Raw genomic sequence first — 18151 nt, 5'->3', positions numbered from 1 at the left:
TCTAGCCCTCATAATCCTTTAGGTTAAACAATCATACAAGTTACTATGGCCTTTAAGAAAGTGGACAAAGGGATTACTTTAACAGTAATCTGATTTAACAGACCATTTCATTTTATTTTAAGTGTTTGCAAAGGTTTCTTCAATACAGAGCACTGTGTCCCCCTGTACAATGCTATAAAAAGATCACAGGAACAGCACAAACATACAAAATAGTTTAACAAACTTGGTTTTCCTTTTAAATACTTTTTTTTTCTACCCTGGTACTATGACCCACCATAGCAAAATTGAGTCAGTCAAATGTATACAATCTTATTTACACAGGACCTTTTGATCAAAGTGCTTGGAGAATCCTGATTATGTTTAAGAGGGATATGTACAGTGTTTTACAAACAATCTACTAGCACTCCTCTTATAGAGCTTTGGGGTTTTCCTAGGACACACAAAAAGCTTTATAAGAATGAGCTTCTGGAGGTAAATGTTCCTAAGGAAAAAAAACAAACAAACAAAAAATTACCTTGCATTCTTACTCAATCTTAGACATTACCGCCTAAAAAATAAGCATTTCATTTAAATATTCACACACGCGCGCGCACACACACACACACACACACACACACACACACACACTCACACACTCCAACAGAACTGGTAATGTCTGGATTTGGAGTCTCTGTCTAGGCTCTCAGTAGTTCAGCTGCTGACTAATTTTGCAAGGGCCCAAAGTTGGGGGTAGAGTCCGTAAAAAGGTCATATCCTCAATTCCATAATGCTTTGGGAACATTTTACTCCAAGAAGGAAGCAATTCATCATCACATTTCACACAAAAAAAACGCACACCATCCCCAAGAAACAACTGTGAAATGCACTTCGGAAGGCATCGGACTGTGGGTCTTCTGCAGCAACAGTGGTTGGCAAGGATGCCGAGCGGACAGTACACGAATGGAGGGACGACAGCCCGCTTACGGAAGGTCATCCTCCGTGTTGACCACTGAAATCTGGAGGGAAAGAAGCAATTATTCACAGGCCAATTTAAAGAGATTTTCTGTACCAAGCCTTGCTAATGAATCTTGTGCAAACGTTAACATATGAATGTTTAGGTAATGCTGAACGAGGTCATGAATTTATATACGTCTTGACGCAAAGGGCAATGAGTTTTTCCTATCTAAACTGTCCCATCCCCCATTGCAATATTCCTTATGAGCCAATATAATTACAAATTTGCATAAGGTGCGAGAGAAATTGACTTTCAGGACATGGGTCACATGCTACGAAGGGCTGCATGCATCAAACGCCACACAAGCTGCTCATTACGCACACAAGACTGGACATGAATGTGGCTTGTGGAATGAGAACACTAATTAGTGGGAAGTGAAAAGTCAAACTAGCCCCACACCCGCGATGGCCTATAGTGACCGATACACTGAGCACTGAAGTGTGCTACTGCAACAGTCAGTCTTCTACTGTACATCAAAGCAACACCGGTTAGACTCACTGCAGGATACGTGTGCCCCACAGACGCAGTGTGTCTGCCGAGATCGATGTTGAGGTCTTCTTCCGTGGTCTTCAAGTAGACCGGGTTGTCAAAGTTCATGCTCTTTTTGTTCTTCAACTGCCAGTTCCGCCACATCAGGTATCCAGCCGCGGCAGCCACAGCCAGCAGCACTGAGGAGCGCAGAGCCCAACGACGTGTCAGACACGAGCCTTTTCACTCACTCGCACTTCAGCGTCACAGCAAAGATGAATGGCGCACAGAAAAGTAGGGCTACTCACACACTGGTAAGACGGCCCAGGCGGCAGCTGATCCTTTGGTGGACTTGACCTCATGTATGGAGGTACTTATGTTTCCTTCTGTTGGAGAAGACAAAAAGGTTGGTCCAAATCAACGGATCATGTGAACACAAAAACAAAAGTCAAACTGGTCGATGGTTATGCTAGGTCTTCCAAGACGGTCACGTGTCAGAAGAAACCAATCATTCATTCAGTGGTTAGGGGAAGGTAGAAGTAATGACACGAGAAAAATAAATAAATAAATAAAACAAAACAAAAAGGAAAACCTAATACAGACACTAAAGTGGTGATTAAAAGGCACAGAGATGGGATCTGAGACTAGGGACCCTATAGGCGACATCCCAATCAAAGCAGCACACGCGATTGCAGCACAGCCAGAAACCCTTGCACTAAACCATGATTTTTACAACCCATGTGCAGGGTTAGTTCATCTGAAGAAAAGCTAAAGAGCAAGTAGAACTAGCACTGGGCAAGCCGGTTGAGCTTACCAGTAGGCTCTGTCTGGGGGGCGGCCTTTGGTTTTGGAGTGGCTTTGAACAGGGGGAGAGGTTTCAGCGGCACAAAGACATTTTTTTATACCAATACACCTGTAACTCTGTTGTTGTAGGTTACAGAGGCATCGACCAACGAGTCATACAAGTCACTAGGCTACAAGTTATTTGCTGAGCTTCAGAGGTGAGCATTCAGACTGCAGTGGAATTAGGTTGCCATGCTGTCGACCTAAATAGCCAACAACCTCCTTTAAAAATAAATAAATAAATATAGTGACCACTGCTGAAAATGCCTCTTCATTAATCAATGGAATTAACAGATGGTAGCAGTAAGGGGAGTTCTTGCGTCACTTCGATTAAAATGGCATCGTCGGTCTTACACACCACTTACTAATTCATTCTCCAGCTCTCCCAAATGTTTCAATGTCATTTCGAGGCAGCAAGACACCTGGTAGGGCTGCAAGACAGCACAACGCCAGCCTGACTGTTGCACAGGCGAAAATGCTCAGGACACACTAGGGGACATTACTGAGCTAGAGGGTGTTACACTAGGGGGACATTACTAAGGCTATTTGAGCCATGCACATGCGGCCCAGAAGGCCCATGGAGGGACACTGGGTTACCTTGAGGATGGGTGGCGTGTACCCGCCCTTGATCTTGTGGGACAGATGTAGCTGTAGATGGCACTGTTACAAGAGAGCACAGTGATAACACCATGGCCAAAACCTGTAGTGTATTGCATTACAACAGTGCTATGTGTTTTTCCCCACCAAATTCCCCCCCCCCCCCCCCCCCCAAAATTGTTTGTAGGACTGAAGAAGCAATCAAAACCATGACAAATGAGCTGACAGCTTCAGACAGCAAGTAGCATGTGGGTTGCAATCAAAAGATATTCAATGGGATTCTCCCACCCATCCACCCCCACCCAACACAAACAGATTAAAATGTCAAACAAACAGTCATGGAAAAAGAGGGAGAGGGGAGAAAAATAAATTAAAACGATCCACTGGTGGGGATCTTCCTGCACCGCGCATTACAAGACATGTACTAAAGATATTTACTTCAGCTGTTGATATTTCATGGTAGTTACATCGCAATGTGTGCACATTTTACTGCCTTTTCTAGACTCACTGAATGAATTGTTCAAAACGCATCCAATATAACCACTACTCTTTAATCCGGAACGGCAGTGAGACTTGATTTGCTCTGAAATTAAATGAAATTGTCATTTAAAAAACAGCTCATTATGGGCGTGACACTGGTTAGGTAGAAAGCTCAAACTCCCAAAATAGGTTATGTAAGGTTAGGTGCAAATGTTTTAAAAACTGTCACTTGAGTCAATTGCACATCATGAATGGATCCCTAGTGAAGGAGCTTCAAAAGTATCTGCTGTCAGAACCACGGCTCCTAAGACATGCGGCAAGGACACCAAACCACATGAAATAACAGAAAAGTCCTGCTTTGTATAGGATATGGAGTGTCAAAATGGATCTCTTGTATAAACAAGAAATACAGACACTGCCAGTTTGGCTTAAGCTAATAAAAGCCACGAGTTCAGTCTCAGACTTCGCTCCACGTAAAACTTTAGAAAATCTTTATAATGTGCTCAGAGTCTGGGTTAGTTTACAATCTGGGGATCGTGGGTTTGGTACAAGGGGAGAAATCCGTAGCTGATTTCAGGGTGTGAATCTAGCTGCAGTTCTAAAGAGAAGAACCCAGCAATGAAGCTCGGGTCTTTACTCCTCAAAAGGAGTTTGTGCTCTTTATCTTCACCTTAAAGCATCCATGTCAGAGAGAATGTTTTACTGCCCCTGCATTCTGCATGAAGGCAATTAGAGCTCTCCTGCTGGCCCCCCATAGCCATCAATGCTTTGCTTGGTAAAGAAAAGCCCATTATTTTGCTCAGGTTTAAGAGCCATAAAAGTATTCATGCGGTGATGCCTTCAACGGTACCCCTGCGTTCCTATAAGCTCCTGTCAGTGTTGTCCTCCCACTGTCGCTTTTCAATACCAAGCACTGTCTGTATATTACTCAACATGGCATGCTCCCTCTCTGAAAGAGCATTCAAGGAAAACAAGCCTTGTGCTTTAAGAGGAGACTAACAGAGTGGGAGAAGCAGTGTGTGAGCAGAGTCTGAAAGCAGATGAGGGGGGTGGGGGGTGGGGTGAAGGGTCAGGGGGAGGAGCCATCAAGACGCACAAGAAACATTTTCAAACTGGCCACGCACAAAAAAAACAAAACACACAACAAGAGGACAGTCGAGGTGAAAACGAAAGACTGTGAAAGGGCAGGTGGTGAAGGGGTGAAGGGGCAGTTTCAGCATGCCGGCACACACTCGCCTGGTCTGCAGTGCAGGCCATCCGGGCCCAGTTCCTGCTGTCCCGGACACACACAGGTGTACTTGGGCGAGTGTTTGTTGATCTGAGGAGCTGGTAGGCACATGTAGGAACAGCCTCCATTCTCAAACTTCTCGTCACACCAGTTGGTCCCTGAACAAAGCAGGAAGAGGAACTGGCTTCAGTCGTGGCCTCCGTTCCCGTCGCCGTACGACTAAACACGGCTTCAGTGGACTCACCGGAAAGCTGGATGAGCTCGTGGTAGACAATGATGTCCTGTGGTTCGTTGAGGTTGTTAGCCAACATGATCACATCCAAGCCTGTGAACTTGTTTGCCCCATATATGGCCTCACTCTCGCCCTCAGTCCAGAACACACGATCCTGTCAAGTAAAAAGCGTGTTAAAAATCATGCTTGCAACACAAAGCCCGTTTCTCCTCATGTAAACAGGATTAGATTACAATCACTGTAGCACATTGATCCTCCCAAGCTTGCATTTGTGACTCCAGTGGCAACAGAACAGTAACAAACTAGTCTCCGCCATCTATAGGTGGGTCAGCTTTTGTTTCTCACAAAACTCTCTCTGTTTCTCCTACACTCTCTCTCAATTATGATCCATATGGAATCAATCAGTCCATCCGCCCACTGACAAACTAGGGTATGAATGTCTGAACCACTCCCAAGCTTGAATGGAGCTTGTACACTTACAGGGAGTCTTAAAGTTAACCTCAACAATCAGATCTGATTAAACTACACACCAGATTATATACATGTATAAACATGATGTTTGAATTGGCCAAATTCAGGAAGTCTGGTTAGCATCAACATGCTGCAGAAAAAACTGTTTTTGAAGGACAGCATGTGAGATTAGTGTGGACTCTATAGAAACTGGTCAACTTTACAAACCAGATTCCCATACCTCAAACACAGTCAGGGCAAATGGGTGGGCCAGATAGTTCTGGGACTGGAGCACTTTACGACGATTATCTCCATTCAGGTCCACACTACAGAGCGTGTGCAGCTTGGAGTCCACCCAGTAGAGTCTGCTCTTGATCAGGTCTGTCAAGAAAATGAACATTACCACACCATGAAGGGGCTTCTTCACAGGAACCTCATATACAGTGGGGAAAATAAGTATTTAGTCAGTCACCAATTGTGCAAGTTCTCCTACTTAAAAAGATGAGAGAGGCCTGTAATTGACATCATAGGTAGACCTCAACTATGAGAGACAAAATGTGAAAAATTGAGGAAATCATTTTGTCTGACTTTTAAAGAATTTATTTGCAAATAATGGTGGAAAATAAGTATTTGGTCACCTACAAACAAACAAGATTTCTGGCTGTCACAGACCTGTAACTTCTTTAAGAGGCTCCTCTTTCCCCCATTCATTACCTGTATTAATGGCACCTATTTGAAGTCGTTAACAGTATAAAAGACACCTGCCCACAATCTCCGTCACACTCCAAACTCCACTATGGTGAAGACGAAAGAGCTGTCGGAGGACACCAGAAACCGAATTGTAGGCTGGGAAGACTGAATCTGCAATAGGCAAGCAGCTTGGTGTGAAGAAATCTACTGTGGGAGCAATAATCAGAAAATGGAAGACCTACAAGACCACTACTAATCTCCACGCAAGATCTCAGCCCGTGGGGTCAAAATGATCACAAGAACGGTGAGGAAAAATCCCAGAACCACAAGGGGGGGATCTAGTGAATGACCTGCAGAAAGCTGGGACCAACGTTACAAAGGCTACCATCAGCAACACACTACGACGCCAGGGACTCGGATCTTGCAGTGCCAGACGTGTTCCCCTGCTTAAGCCAGGCACGTCTGAAGTTTGCTAGAGAGCATTTGGATGTTCCAGAAGAGTATTGGGAGAATGTCATATGGTCAGATGAAACCAAAGTAGAACTATTTGGTAAAAACACAACTCGTCGTGTTTGGAGGACAGTGAATGCTGAGTTGCATCCAAAGAACACCATACCAACTGTCAAGCATGGGGGTGACAACATCATGCTTTGGGGCTGTTTCTCTGCAAAGGGACCAGGACGACTGGTCCGTGTACATGAAAGAATGAATGGGGCCATGTATTGTGAGATTTTGGGTCCAAACCTCCTTCCATCAGCAAGGGCAATGAAGATGAAACGTGAGGAGATCTGCATGGAGGAATAGGCCAACATACCAGCAACAGTGTGTGCCAACCTTGTGAAGACTTACAGAAAACGTTTGACCTCTGTCATTGCCAACAGAGGATGTACAACAAAATTTTTAGATGAACTTTTGTTATTGACCAAATACTTATTTTCCACCATTATTTGCAAATAAATTCTTTAAAAGTCAGACAAAATGATTTTCTCAATTTTTTTTTCACATTTTGTCTCTCATAGTTGAGGTCTACCTATGATGTCAATTACCGGCCTCATCTTTTTAAGTGGGAGAACTTGCACAATTGGTGACTGACTAAATACTTATTTTCCCCACTGTAAAGCAAAAATACCTCACCAAGTGTGATTCCATTGGGCCACTGAATGTCTGTCTCAACCAGGACTTGTCTGTCCACCCCGTTCATGCCAGACTTCTCGATTTTAGCTGGCTCACCCCAGTCAGACCAGTAAAGGAACCTATGATTAAAAAAAAGTAAATACCACCACAGACATGCTAGTTCAACTCGATCACAAAATGTATAGAAACAGCCATTTACACAAAAGATGATTTAAAAAGATCATTTTAAATCTGAAAACGCTTTACCCAGAGAGAGGATCCACTGCAATGGACGCCGGCTCTTTCAAGTTACTGTCAAACAGCACTTTCTTCTTTGAGCCATTGAAATTGGCCACTGCTATGGTCTTACTGCCCAGATCTGACCAGTAGATGTTCTTGTAGATCCAGTCCACTGCTATCCCCACAGGCATGAGAACATTATCAATCACTTTGGTGTAGTTGGCCACATCTTCACGCTTGTCCAGTACTGTGCTGTGGAAACCAAATCAATAAGCAAGTTTAAGGAAAAAAGCAAAAAACAAATAAAATCACTTAAAAGAAGGACGAACATTTACCATTTCAGGAACAGACGAGTATTTCAAATAGTTATCACACTAGGCTTCAACACCAAACAATCTACCAGAAGCCTGTCCGTCACCTGAAGATGGCTTTCTGTCCCAGGTCAGCCCAGAAGATCCTCTGTTGGGTAAAGTCGGCGTCCAGGGCCACAGTGTTGCGTAGCTGCTCAACTATCTGGGTGTACTCGCGACGCTCCAAGCCCAACTTGCGAATGTCCCTCCGGTTAGTGAAGATCAGACAAGGTTCTTTTCCTGCGGGGCAGAGATGAAGTGATTGCAGTTGAAGGCTTGGCCTGACTGCAGGGGCAGAGTATAAGGGCTTATGGATGTCCAACACAGAATTAGATATTGACAGGTTATACTCAGATATATACCAGTTATACGCATTATAATTAATTCTAAGGTATTGGACGAACTCTATTAAAATCACTCAGCTGAGCATGTGAAACTATTGAAAACAAAAATGACAAATAATGGCTTTCAGGCATGCTAGGCCAAGGGAAATCCCACGCTTGGCTCAGGATACCTTGAGGGCATTTCGTCAGCAGTGACGGCCGTCTACATAGGTGCTCCGTGTTACCCACCTACTGCCTTGCAGACCCCCGTCGTGGGGTCCATCTGATAGCTGCTGTGACACTCGCACTTGTAGCCTCCTTTAAGGTTAATGCAAATCTGACTGCAGATCCCAGGGTTCAAACACTCATTTATATCTACAGGAAGAAGACGACCAATGAGGTAATCATATGACCACGTGAGCAGGAACTTTGTTCCAAACAAAATAACTGTTGCCGTGCTCTCTACAGGAAGATGAAGTATTGCATCATAACTGCACGAGAAACCAAAACTTTCTCTGCTCCAATGAAAATCACACCAAGACGACCCCCCCCCCCCCCCGTTAGTCCTGCCAGCTTGTGTGGTTTCACGCACCTCCGCAGGTTTTGCGATCAATGAGCTGGAGCCCAGGGGTGCAGTCACACTCGTAGCCGATCGCCATATCACGGCAGATATGGGAGCAGCCTCCGTTGTTGAGCAGACACTCGTTTACATCTGAAATGAAGCAGGCAGTCGACTCGCATGATTAATAATCAGCATGGTGACCCAACAGAACACAGACCGAACTAGAGAGCTGAAGCAAGCGCTGATCAATATTCTGGAGGCAATCTGGCCGACTACAGAAATGGGAACTGGACCGTTTCAGTCACGGCCTTGGAGCACTTAAACGGAAATCATGACTCACAGCTAGTCAATATTTGTTCTCCATTTTTGACAAATATATATTTTACATCACACATCTTTATAGCCACAAGATCAGCAGACCAAGAGCCACACTAGACCAAGCCCTACATTTAAACACCGCCTTCATGTACCAATGCCAAAATCAGCCTTCTGCTCTCCGAGCTCCCCTCGTCTTCGTTATTGGACACCTGCAGAGGAAGGCTGTCGTGGAAACAGCAGCTCGGCTCACACGGTTAATCCCGACTTGTTCAGATTATACTCACTGCATTCTTTGATCGGTTCATCGCTCCAGTCGGGGCAGTCGCGGACCTTGTTACAAACTTTGCTCATTTCGATGCATTCTCCACTACGACACTTGAACTTGTCAGGGCCGTTACACTGAGTCTCTACACAAAGGAGAGAAAAGAAAAAAGATGGGAAAAAAAAACTCCATGACAGAGGCAGGCAGATAAACACAAACCAAATCTACACAATCGGATAGTGATGTGCCACATGCCATGCTGTTACTACGCAGTATCCCACGACTTGGCCCCTGGGTATTATAACAATTATTTCATTACTATAGATCTGAAATTACCAGGACAAACTGTACACTGTATCGAGCGTGGATTTGACCCAGTTCCTCACTACAGCAGAGCGCACACACATTACACTCTTGGAGGCAACTTCATCCTGCCACTTTAAATTCTCAGAAGATCAGATGGAGCGTTCAAAAGGCCAGAGGAGGCTCCAAATCATTTGGACGTCCGCACTCACGATTTTTACAGTTGACTTCGTCCGTGCCGTCGCCGCAGTCACGGATACCGTTGCACTGCCGGCTGCCATGGATACAGCTGCCGTCATCACACTTGAACTGGTCGGCACGACAGGAGCGGGCGGCTGACGGGGGGGGGGGGAAGCAAAGAGACAAAGACCTGCAGGTGACTCCTCACTCCTAGGACACGCCCACCACAGAACCACCACCTCCACACCACTCCACAAACACCTCCGCACGGCCGCAAAACGGATTTCTGGGGCAAAAGGCAGCCGTGCGTTTTTCCTAACTTGCCTTCTTGCAGCCATTCCCCACCCCCCGACATCAGCCAGATGCTCCTGCACCACAACCTCACCATGTCGATTGCACCCTGTTTGCATAAATAACCCCCCCCCCCCCCCCTTTACCCCAACGAATCGCAGTGTTGGCATATTTAACGATGGTGCAAGTTCAGTGTGACACAAAAGATTACAATGCTTTCGGATTTCCCCTGCACTGGTTTCTTGGAAAACCCACTTAACCGCTACTTCTAGACGGAAATGCACTAGCCCCACCCCCCCAGCCCACTAACCCCTCCCCCCCAGCCCACTCACGGCAGTTCCTCTCGTCGCTTCCATCCTTGCAGTCGGCGTCTCCGTCGCAGCGCCAGCGCCGGTGGATACACTCGCCCGAGGAGCACTGGGTCTCGCTGGCCGAGCACTTGGCCGGCGGCGTGGGGCCGCGGCCGCACCTCTGCGGCGCCTCGTCCGACTGGTCCTGGCAGTCTACGTCCTCGTCGCACACCCACCCGCTAGGGATGCACGTGGCATTGCCACACTGGAACTCGCCGGGGGAGCACGAGGAGGGCGAGCAAGCCAGCTCGTCGCTGCCATCTCCACAGTCATCCTCCCCGTTGCACACGAAGTTGCGGGACACGCAGCGGCCGCTGGCACAGGTGAACTCCAGCGGGGCGCAGGTGACGTTGCCTGGGTGGGGGGAGCAGGGGGGCGGGGCGTCTGGGGTCAAATCCCAAAACTAGTGGTACTAATGGAATTTTCTGAAGTCCTTTTGTTTATGCGGGCACATGCATCCAATGAGTCACTTTCTACAAGGTCTGAAAGTGGTAATATAATCCCAGTTTCCCAAACTCCCCAGCCATGTGCGAATCAACTGCCACACACAATCAAATTCTCACTTCAGTCATATAACAGAAACCACAGGTGGGGGGTGCCTGTCACTTTTGCAAGCCTCACACAAGTGGGCGCGTGCCGGCTCACCACAGTTCATCTCGTCCTCTCCTTTGTCGCAGTCCTTCTCGCCGTCACACTTCCAGAAGATAGGAATGCACTGTGTGGAGCCCGAGCCACAGCTGAACTCGTTCACGCGGCAGGTCCTGGTGTCTGAAGAGCAAGTGAAAGGTTAGAGCAAGTGAGAAGTTACACAACCTCTCAAGCACCCCTCCCCAGCCATTTTGAAAAAGGTTATGAGAACCCAAATTACAGGCGAATAATTCAGTACAATCTGGACTCATGTTCAAATGTAGTTCACTTAAAAACTAGAAACTGGCAGAGAGCATGGCTTAGAAAAGGCCCAAAACACCAACTGTAATAAAACAGTATATAGCCTGAAGTTCTGAAGAAGCACTCAACAATATTCAACTGCTTTTCCACTGCTTTTCATTTCCACCCTCAAACTTTATTTATTCATGCATCTCTTCATGTTAAGCACCTCATCATTTGATCACACTTGGATCACTCCAACTGAGAAGGCACACAACCTTGAGGTGACTGTGGATAACCAACTCTCTTCATATTACCAACTTGGCACAGTCATGCGAGTTCCTCCTCCACGAAATCCCCTCACGTTTGTTCAGTTACCTGTAGTCTCCAAATTGCCGCATTACAACCTGCTCTGGGAATACTTTGTCCTCTGTGGCACCAGAAACCCCCCCCCCCCCCCCCCCCCCGGAGTACAGCTCAACCTGATCCACCATCCCTCAAGACACAAAGGCGATATGCCTCAAGATGTCCATCCTGGCACCCAGGTGTGATGAATTTCCACAGATTGTCCATACAGCTAAAACCTGTGACATTTTACATCCAACTTCTTAAATCCCAGATGAACTTCTGCCCAACTACTAAAAACTAAAAATGTTCTTTAGGTGAGGTTTATATCTCTACACCCCTCACACCCACCTTCCACTAAGTCTGGCAAAGGTCACCTTCCCAGCCCGTAGTCACAGAGAGCAGGAAAAGCAAATCATTAAATAACCCACGTAAGCAGTCAGTTCTGGGCCATACTGCGGTGCCTTTACAGAAACACACACACTAAACTACAGCATGTCCCGTTACCCTTCTGAAAGCAGACTTGCACATGATATGTGTCCGTTTATTACAGCCTAACTTTCCAACAGCTGGTCAAACAAGGACTGATAGGGAAGCTAGCCACATGGAGTGGCACGTACAGTGTATAAAAATACTCGTCCGGCTTTGTTGGGCTGTGGGAAACATGCCTGCCCTCAAAATAAATGGCACTGACTTTGTTCGTTGCATGCCAGCAAATGCACCTGCATGTAGATACCGGAGCCTAAAACGCCACTTCAATTCTACTGCATGAAACGGCAATACAGAAATAACATTAATATTCTAGGTAATTGATCCTCGTTTGATCATTTCACCTTTCATTTTTGAAACAATTACACCCCCCCCCCCCCAACATGTTGCAAGTATGAAGTGTTTAGCCCGTGTAATGAGCTCACTTGTATCAAACACATCCCAGTCCTCACTCCTGCGTGGACACGAGACACGGACAAGACGTGGGCACCTAAAGCAGCTCTGTTCTATGCCTTATAAAAATGGCTGCTGGGATTTTTCAGCAGAGATACCGGGATGAAAGGACGGCATGCGTTTGTGAACCAGAACGCAACCCGAGTGGACACACAAATACATCTGTGGTGTGACGCGCACGAAAGCGACGGCCTGCAAGGTCCCAACAGCAGGTGGGAATGACCCATGGGAGAACGCTGCACACCCTCCTGGATGGTTTTTCCTGTCTGGTTTTTTCCTGATGTTTTTCAGCTCTTCTACCCACACGATAATCACGGCACAGCAACTCAGGACAGCCACAGTACCCAAAGGATTGATCTATTACCTAACAGAGCATGCTCTGAATGCGTGGTAAATATCCTTGTGCGCTTCTATTGGCTGTCCATGACTGTGCATCAGCCGCGGGATTTATTACTGGCTGATCAAAATGGCTGCCGTGACCATAAGCATGTTGGCAGAGCTAGCAGCAGCACGGACACGTGGCTAGGGGTCGTCCGATCACGGCAGGTTAGGACGCAGTCGGTCGCAACTCACGGCACACGTCCACGCTCTCGTCGGAGCCGTCTTCACAGTCGGGCTCGCCATCGCAGTGCCACCTCTTGGGGATGCAGAGGCCGTTGTGGCAGACGAAGTCGGCATCCGCGCACGTCTTCCTCACTGCAAAGGAGACACGCGGTCAGAACACCTTCTCACCGGGTTTTGAAACGAACAAATTCAGTTGGGGCAGAAGAAAAAAGCAGCTCATCGCTCTGCAATTTCATGGCAGAAGTGGAACCCATATTCCAGACTGCGTTTGCTGACCTCTGGACACCTCCGCATTACTTCAAAAACGAGGCAGCAGCTGTTCAAAAGAATCTCAAACTTTCCTCCCCGTTCCACAATTTGAAAACTAATAAAAAAACACAGAGTTGCAAGCCTGCATCCTGGACCCTCTAAACTCTGCAGATGGCATTTTAATTGTAATTGCATTAAAAAAAAAACAATTTACAAGCAATATTAATGCTTTCATATTCATAAAGCTGTCCTTTACATAAATGGTCAAATCAGGTGCACAACAACCCCCAGCATTGTGTGAAAGAACCGACTAGACATTCTGACACGACATGGGTTCAGATAGCTACATACCAAAACATCTTAATCATGTCCTGATAACCTACTGTTCATATTCAAGGTCATGCAGCTGTTACTTACAGCTCTGAGAGAATCTTGCTTACATGACAAGGCATCTTAATCCTTTAAATACTTGTTTTGAAGTTAGTATTTATTTTACCCTTTTAACTTTTATCCAGTGCTGAGACTACATGCTTATCCACCTTTTACTAAAATAAACCCCACACACAAAGTCAGTCAAGAACACTTGAAATATCTGAGCATTCATTACATGCCACAATTGTCAAGTAAATTGCATTTTCACATATGTAAAGTCCATTTGATTTCCTTCCAACTTACAGGAACAGCTCCCTTCCAGAGGCCGAGCCAAGCCCCATTCTCAGTCCCCTCATGTCCCCTGGACAGTACGCCCCGAGGCCATAGCCAACTGTGGGTGGATCAGGCAGGACAGCTAATACCATACATTAGTATTCTCCCCACACGAGTCAAAGTTTAGGCTCACTTGGTTGGAATTCCGTGTGTGTGCTTAGAGGCGGCGGTCAGAGAGGAGGCACTCTCTCAGTGGACACTGCACGGGCCAGGGAGCTGCAGAACTGGGCCGGAATTCTGATGACTTCACTGGAACCGTTACACTAACGAATCACGGAGGCAGATTCGTATCTATGCCAACCCCTCCCTTCCTCTCTTCCACCCCCCCACACACAATCTATGACCCAGTTACCATAGATACAAGGAGAGTTGGATCATCCAGAAGGGGACCTCGTGGCTCTCAGGTCATCGTCATGCCAATCTCTCCTGACTGGTGGCAGACGGACTTGGCTCAGTCGGGGCACTGGTCAGTTTGGTCAGAAGGTTGGATGCAGCGATGGAATTGTGCGCTATCTGGGTGCTGCCCGAGCAGATGGGCGGGTGCCTAGTCTGCACTTCAGGATGAAGGCCCAGGAGGATTGCATCAGTGCTCTAAACTAGCACAAGACTCCCGAAAGTGCACAGCGCAGAGTCCAAGCCCTCCAGCCTCCCAAGCAAGCAGACCGCCTAACGGGCCGGGTCTCCTGCTGTTGCATGTGCACCACCGCTGTATGTGCATGAAGACAAACGGCTCGACTCACCACACGTGTTCTCGTCGCTCCCGTCCGAGCAATCCTCGTCGCCGTCGCACTGCCACACAGACGGAATGCAGCGGCCATTCCCGCACTGGAACTGGGACGGCTCACATTCTGTGCGGGAACCTGGACCCGGGAGAGAAGTTTTACTGGGTTGCTTGCAGAGAAGCAAAACGCAGGTGTACGCAACATTAAAAGCACCACTGCTAAATACTGCCATTATTAAAAATTTCTAAATACAAAGTATAATCATTTAGTCTACACTGGTAATGTACTGAAAATATTCCAATGTTTTTTTTTGTTTGTTTGTTTTTTTCCTCATTACCTAGTGGTAATCCCCAAGTTTACACATTAGTAACCCTGTACACTTATTGGGTTACCCTTATTCCAACTGCAGTACTAAACTACAACGCACTCATTTCCGAATAAAATGCGCATCTGTATCTGGACAGCAGTAGATCCGATGTGGCCATCAAAATACTTTATGACGAGAGCCAAGGAGGGTAAGCTTGTGTGGAATTGGAAGACAGCCTTGCTCGGGTGGCTAGGCCGACGAACCGGCTCTCTTCCCGAACCTCCGCCTTATCCACAGATCATTACACCCCCGTTAGGAACGTCAGAGTTGTGCGTTATGTCGGGTCAACGGCAAATTCTTCAATGAGACAACATGGCTACTAGGAGCCGGTCCATTGTCTGCAAGAGCAAGCGGTGTGGGTTTTACAAACATTCAGGATGCTTTCTAACGTATGAACACACAAGGCCAACACCAACAAACGACATCAGCACGTAAGAGGAAATCATGACACGGATATTTAGAATTCCGTTTCTAACACTTTCCGACTGTGCTTTACAAACGACGGCGGGTCTTCTATGCAGGGTCACGGGCTCATGTGCGTTCGGAACAATGCGGTCACACCGCGCTCATTATGACGCGTGACACGCCGTTCGGTCCAATCAGACTCCTCGAAGGTCAGGTCCAGATTAGCCTCCGGTGGAGAGGAGGACGCTGTCACTGCCAATTAAAGCGAAACCAGTGCACTCCACACCATCCAAACAGCTAAAAAGAAGCCTAATGCAACCCTACTGAGTGGAGAATGAGCGTGTCAAACATGTTTTCGGGGCCAATTTGGGTCATAACTTTCACGGTGGGTGCAATGTGCGGGGGAAAAAGGCGTCAGTTCTGAATACAAGCAGACTGTTGACATAACTGCTGAAAATGCATGACAGGAATAGCTGAAATAGTCGGTTTAGGTGTGGAGTAAGTGATGAGTATGAAGTCCCTGATCCATGAATCTGTGCTCTTTGGTCCCCTTGCCAGTCATATTGCAAATAATTCACATACCGGCGAGCCACAACAAGACAGTTCCTCACCCCAACACACGTGATTTAAATCTAGCGAGCGTTTCACATTTAACCGATAAACCGAGCAGCGTGCGAAAACGCTCACGTAAGACACGCAGTGGTGTCACGTCCCCGCCTCTTAAACACTACAACCCAGTTCTTCTAGAGGACCACTGAATAATACAAGATCGAGATGGTCTGTAAAACCCGTTCAAATTAGGTCAGCGGTGTACCGACCAACGCGCACAACGCACTTTTAGTGCTCAAAATATGAATTTTGGAACACGTGAGAACAAAAGCGAGATCCATAGGAACAACGCGATTTCACGCTCGCGCAAAGCGCTCTGTTCATATACGTGACCTACGTGAGCGTGAGACTAAAATCAGCCACACTATCCTACAACTGAAAGCACCTGTCCTTCGTCAATTACGCAATTGCAGGGCAATCTGCGCACCCACACCAGTCTTCCTCACCCACACCAGTCTTCCTCACGCCGTGTCCTATAGGTTACTGGTGCATGGACTACTGGGTTATTCCCAACGCACGCAAATGCCTCGGTCGCGTAGAATAAAATGTTCATTGCACGCACATGGGGGCATTTAAGAGTGCCGGATAATCCATGTGCGCAAAAATAAAGCTACCCGATAAAACGAGGTTGGGAAAAATCCTTCATGTTCAACAACGACGAAAAGGCGTCAGGCGGCATGTTGCTACAAACACTTGCAGAGGCCTGTGCTTTAACGCCTTTTCAACGAGCGACAGAGGAGCCTGTGAATTATACACAATTGCTCACTGGAGCACAGGTTAAATTTACAATTTTGCATAGGGGTAAATAGTACCGCATCATAACACATTCGAACACGTCATTGCGATATATCCACGCATCTCCAGAAGAGCCCTCAATGCCACATTGGTGCATCTTCATTACAAGGGTTTGACAGAACCACTTCTCTGACAAGCGCTTCTAGCAGCTCAAACGCACCCAAAATCTACACAAATGTTCATACAGATCACCAACCGCAGCATTATCGCCATGGCAAACACCTACCTCGAGCAAGTCCACACAGCTGAAGACAAACTGGTAGCAGAAGGATCCCCAGAATAGACGTGACCATTTCGTGATAGAGCTGAACGGTTTGCTCCCGGCCCTTCTGCGCTGACACTGTAGCACAGCCGATATGTCTCCGTGGGACAAACAGAAACCAACCGGAACCACGCGCTTTTATCTCATTAAGGCAGTCCCGTCCCGCTCAGAAGTGCCCTAGCTGCGAACGAGTCATGAAGCCGTGATCCATGTCTTTATTTACTGATAGCATTAACGTGCGGCAAATAACATGTTGAATTTTCTCCTTCAACATGTCATTTACACTTTGTTAACCCCTTATGTACCACAGACGTCTCAAAGACTGCGTGACGTCCTGCATCTTGAGTACATAACAATTTGTTATTGCAAACAATTCACAAATTATTAGTCAAAATATAGACGACAGTAAAACTGTGATTTGTGTTAAACATTATTACGTGATTTTACAGAATTGTGTTGCAGCTTAAATGTCTCGGTGCTGTGTGGCTCCACCTATCAACCACTTTAAAATTAAAATAATGCTCTAATATCACCTAATGAAACAAAGATTAGTAGAATTACCAAAACCTAATAACCACATTAAAGTAAATTATTGACACATACATTTAGACAATAAACACAAACATTTAGTCATTCAACTTTAGCTATGTTTTGGTGTGGTGAACAAAAGCGGGACCGTTGGAGCAAGGAACCCATAGATTCTCTTGAATACATAACTGAGGGAATGAAAATGTTGTTGAATATATAAGTGAAGACTCAGATATTTTATTGGCCAGATAATGTGTTTCATCACCCGGAGATGCATGGAACTCTCAGCTATTGTGATGTCATATGTGGTTAGGTAATCATGAGATTCAAACTTCAACTAGTCCTCAATATTTTATCACTTGTTATGTTTGTTATCTGACTTTCTTGATTTACTCATATTCAATGATTGACTCATATTAAATGATTGACCCATACTGAATACCACATTTCTCACTTTCCAGGTAATTTTCCTGTGACTTCTAAAGCAATGCACGGTGTCTCTGTGTGACTCTGGGTG

At 46.3% G+C, this 18151-nt stretch overlaps 1 protein-coding gene across 3 annotated transcripts; it reads right to left on the bottom strand.

Annotated features, from left to right (window-relative positions):
• Window positions 1–88: 88 nt before the first annotated feature.
• On the bottom strand, window positions 89–17377 carry vldlr (very low density lipoprotein receptor). Of its 3 annotated transcripts, XM_077019627.1 has the most exons (20): window positions 17071–17377; window positions 14687–14806; window positions 13002–13124; window positions 10920–11042; window positions 10257–10628; window positions 9666–9788; window positions 9173–9295; window positions 8601–8720; window positions 8258–8383; window positions 7754–7925; window positions 7363–7587; window positions 7117–7235; window positions 5534–5673; window positions 4855–4996; window positions 4619–4768; window positions 2903–2965; window positions 2277–2318; window positions 1771–1848; window positions 1493–1662; window positions 89–995 (listed from the first exon to the last, which is right to left on the bottom strand). In XM_077019627.1, exons 1-20 carry the CDS (start codon window positions 17135–17137, stop codon window positions 960–962), a joined length of 2634 nt encoding a protein of 877 aa, XP_076875742.1. In that variant the 5' UTR covers window positions 17138–17377; the 3' UTR covers window positions 89–959. The 3 variants fall into 3 exon arrangements, with proteins under 3 accessions (XP_076875742.1, XP_076875743.1, XP_076875744.1); XM_077019628.1 differs by lacking the exon at window positions 2277–2318; XM_077019629.1 differs by lacking the exons at window positions 2277–2318; window positions 2903–2965 and having other exon boundaries at window positions 17071–17376.
• Between the last annotated feature and the right edge of the window lie 774 nt (window positions 17378–18151).

The sequence above is a fragment of the Brachyhypopomus gauderio genome, chromosome 10, assembly GCF_052324685.1.
Source record: "Brachyhypopomus gauderio isolate BG-103 chromosome 10, BGAUD_0.2, whole genome shotgun sequence".
Lineage (NCBI taxonomy): Eukaryota > Metazoa > Chordata > Actinopteri > Gymnotiformes > Hypopomidae > Brachyhypopomus > Brachyhypopomus gauderio.
Note: the sequence above shows the minus strand (reverse complement) of the source record. Positions and strands in the feature narration are given on the sequence as shown.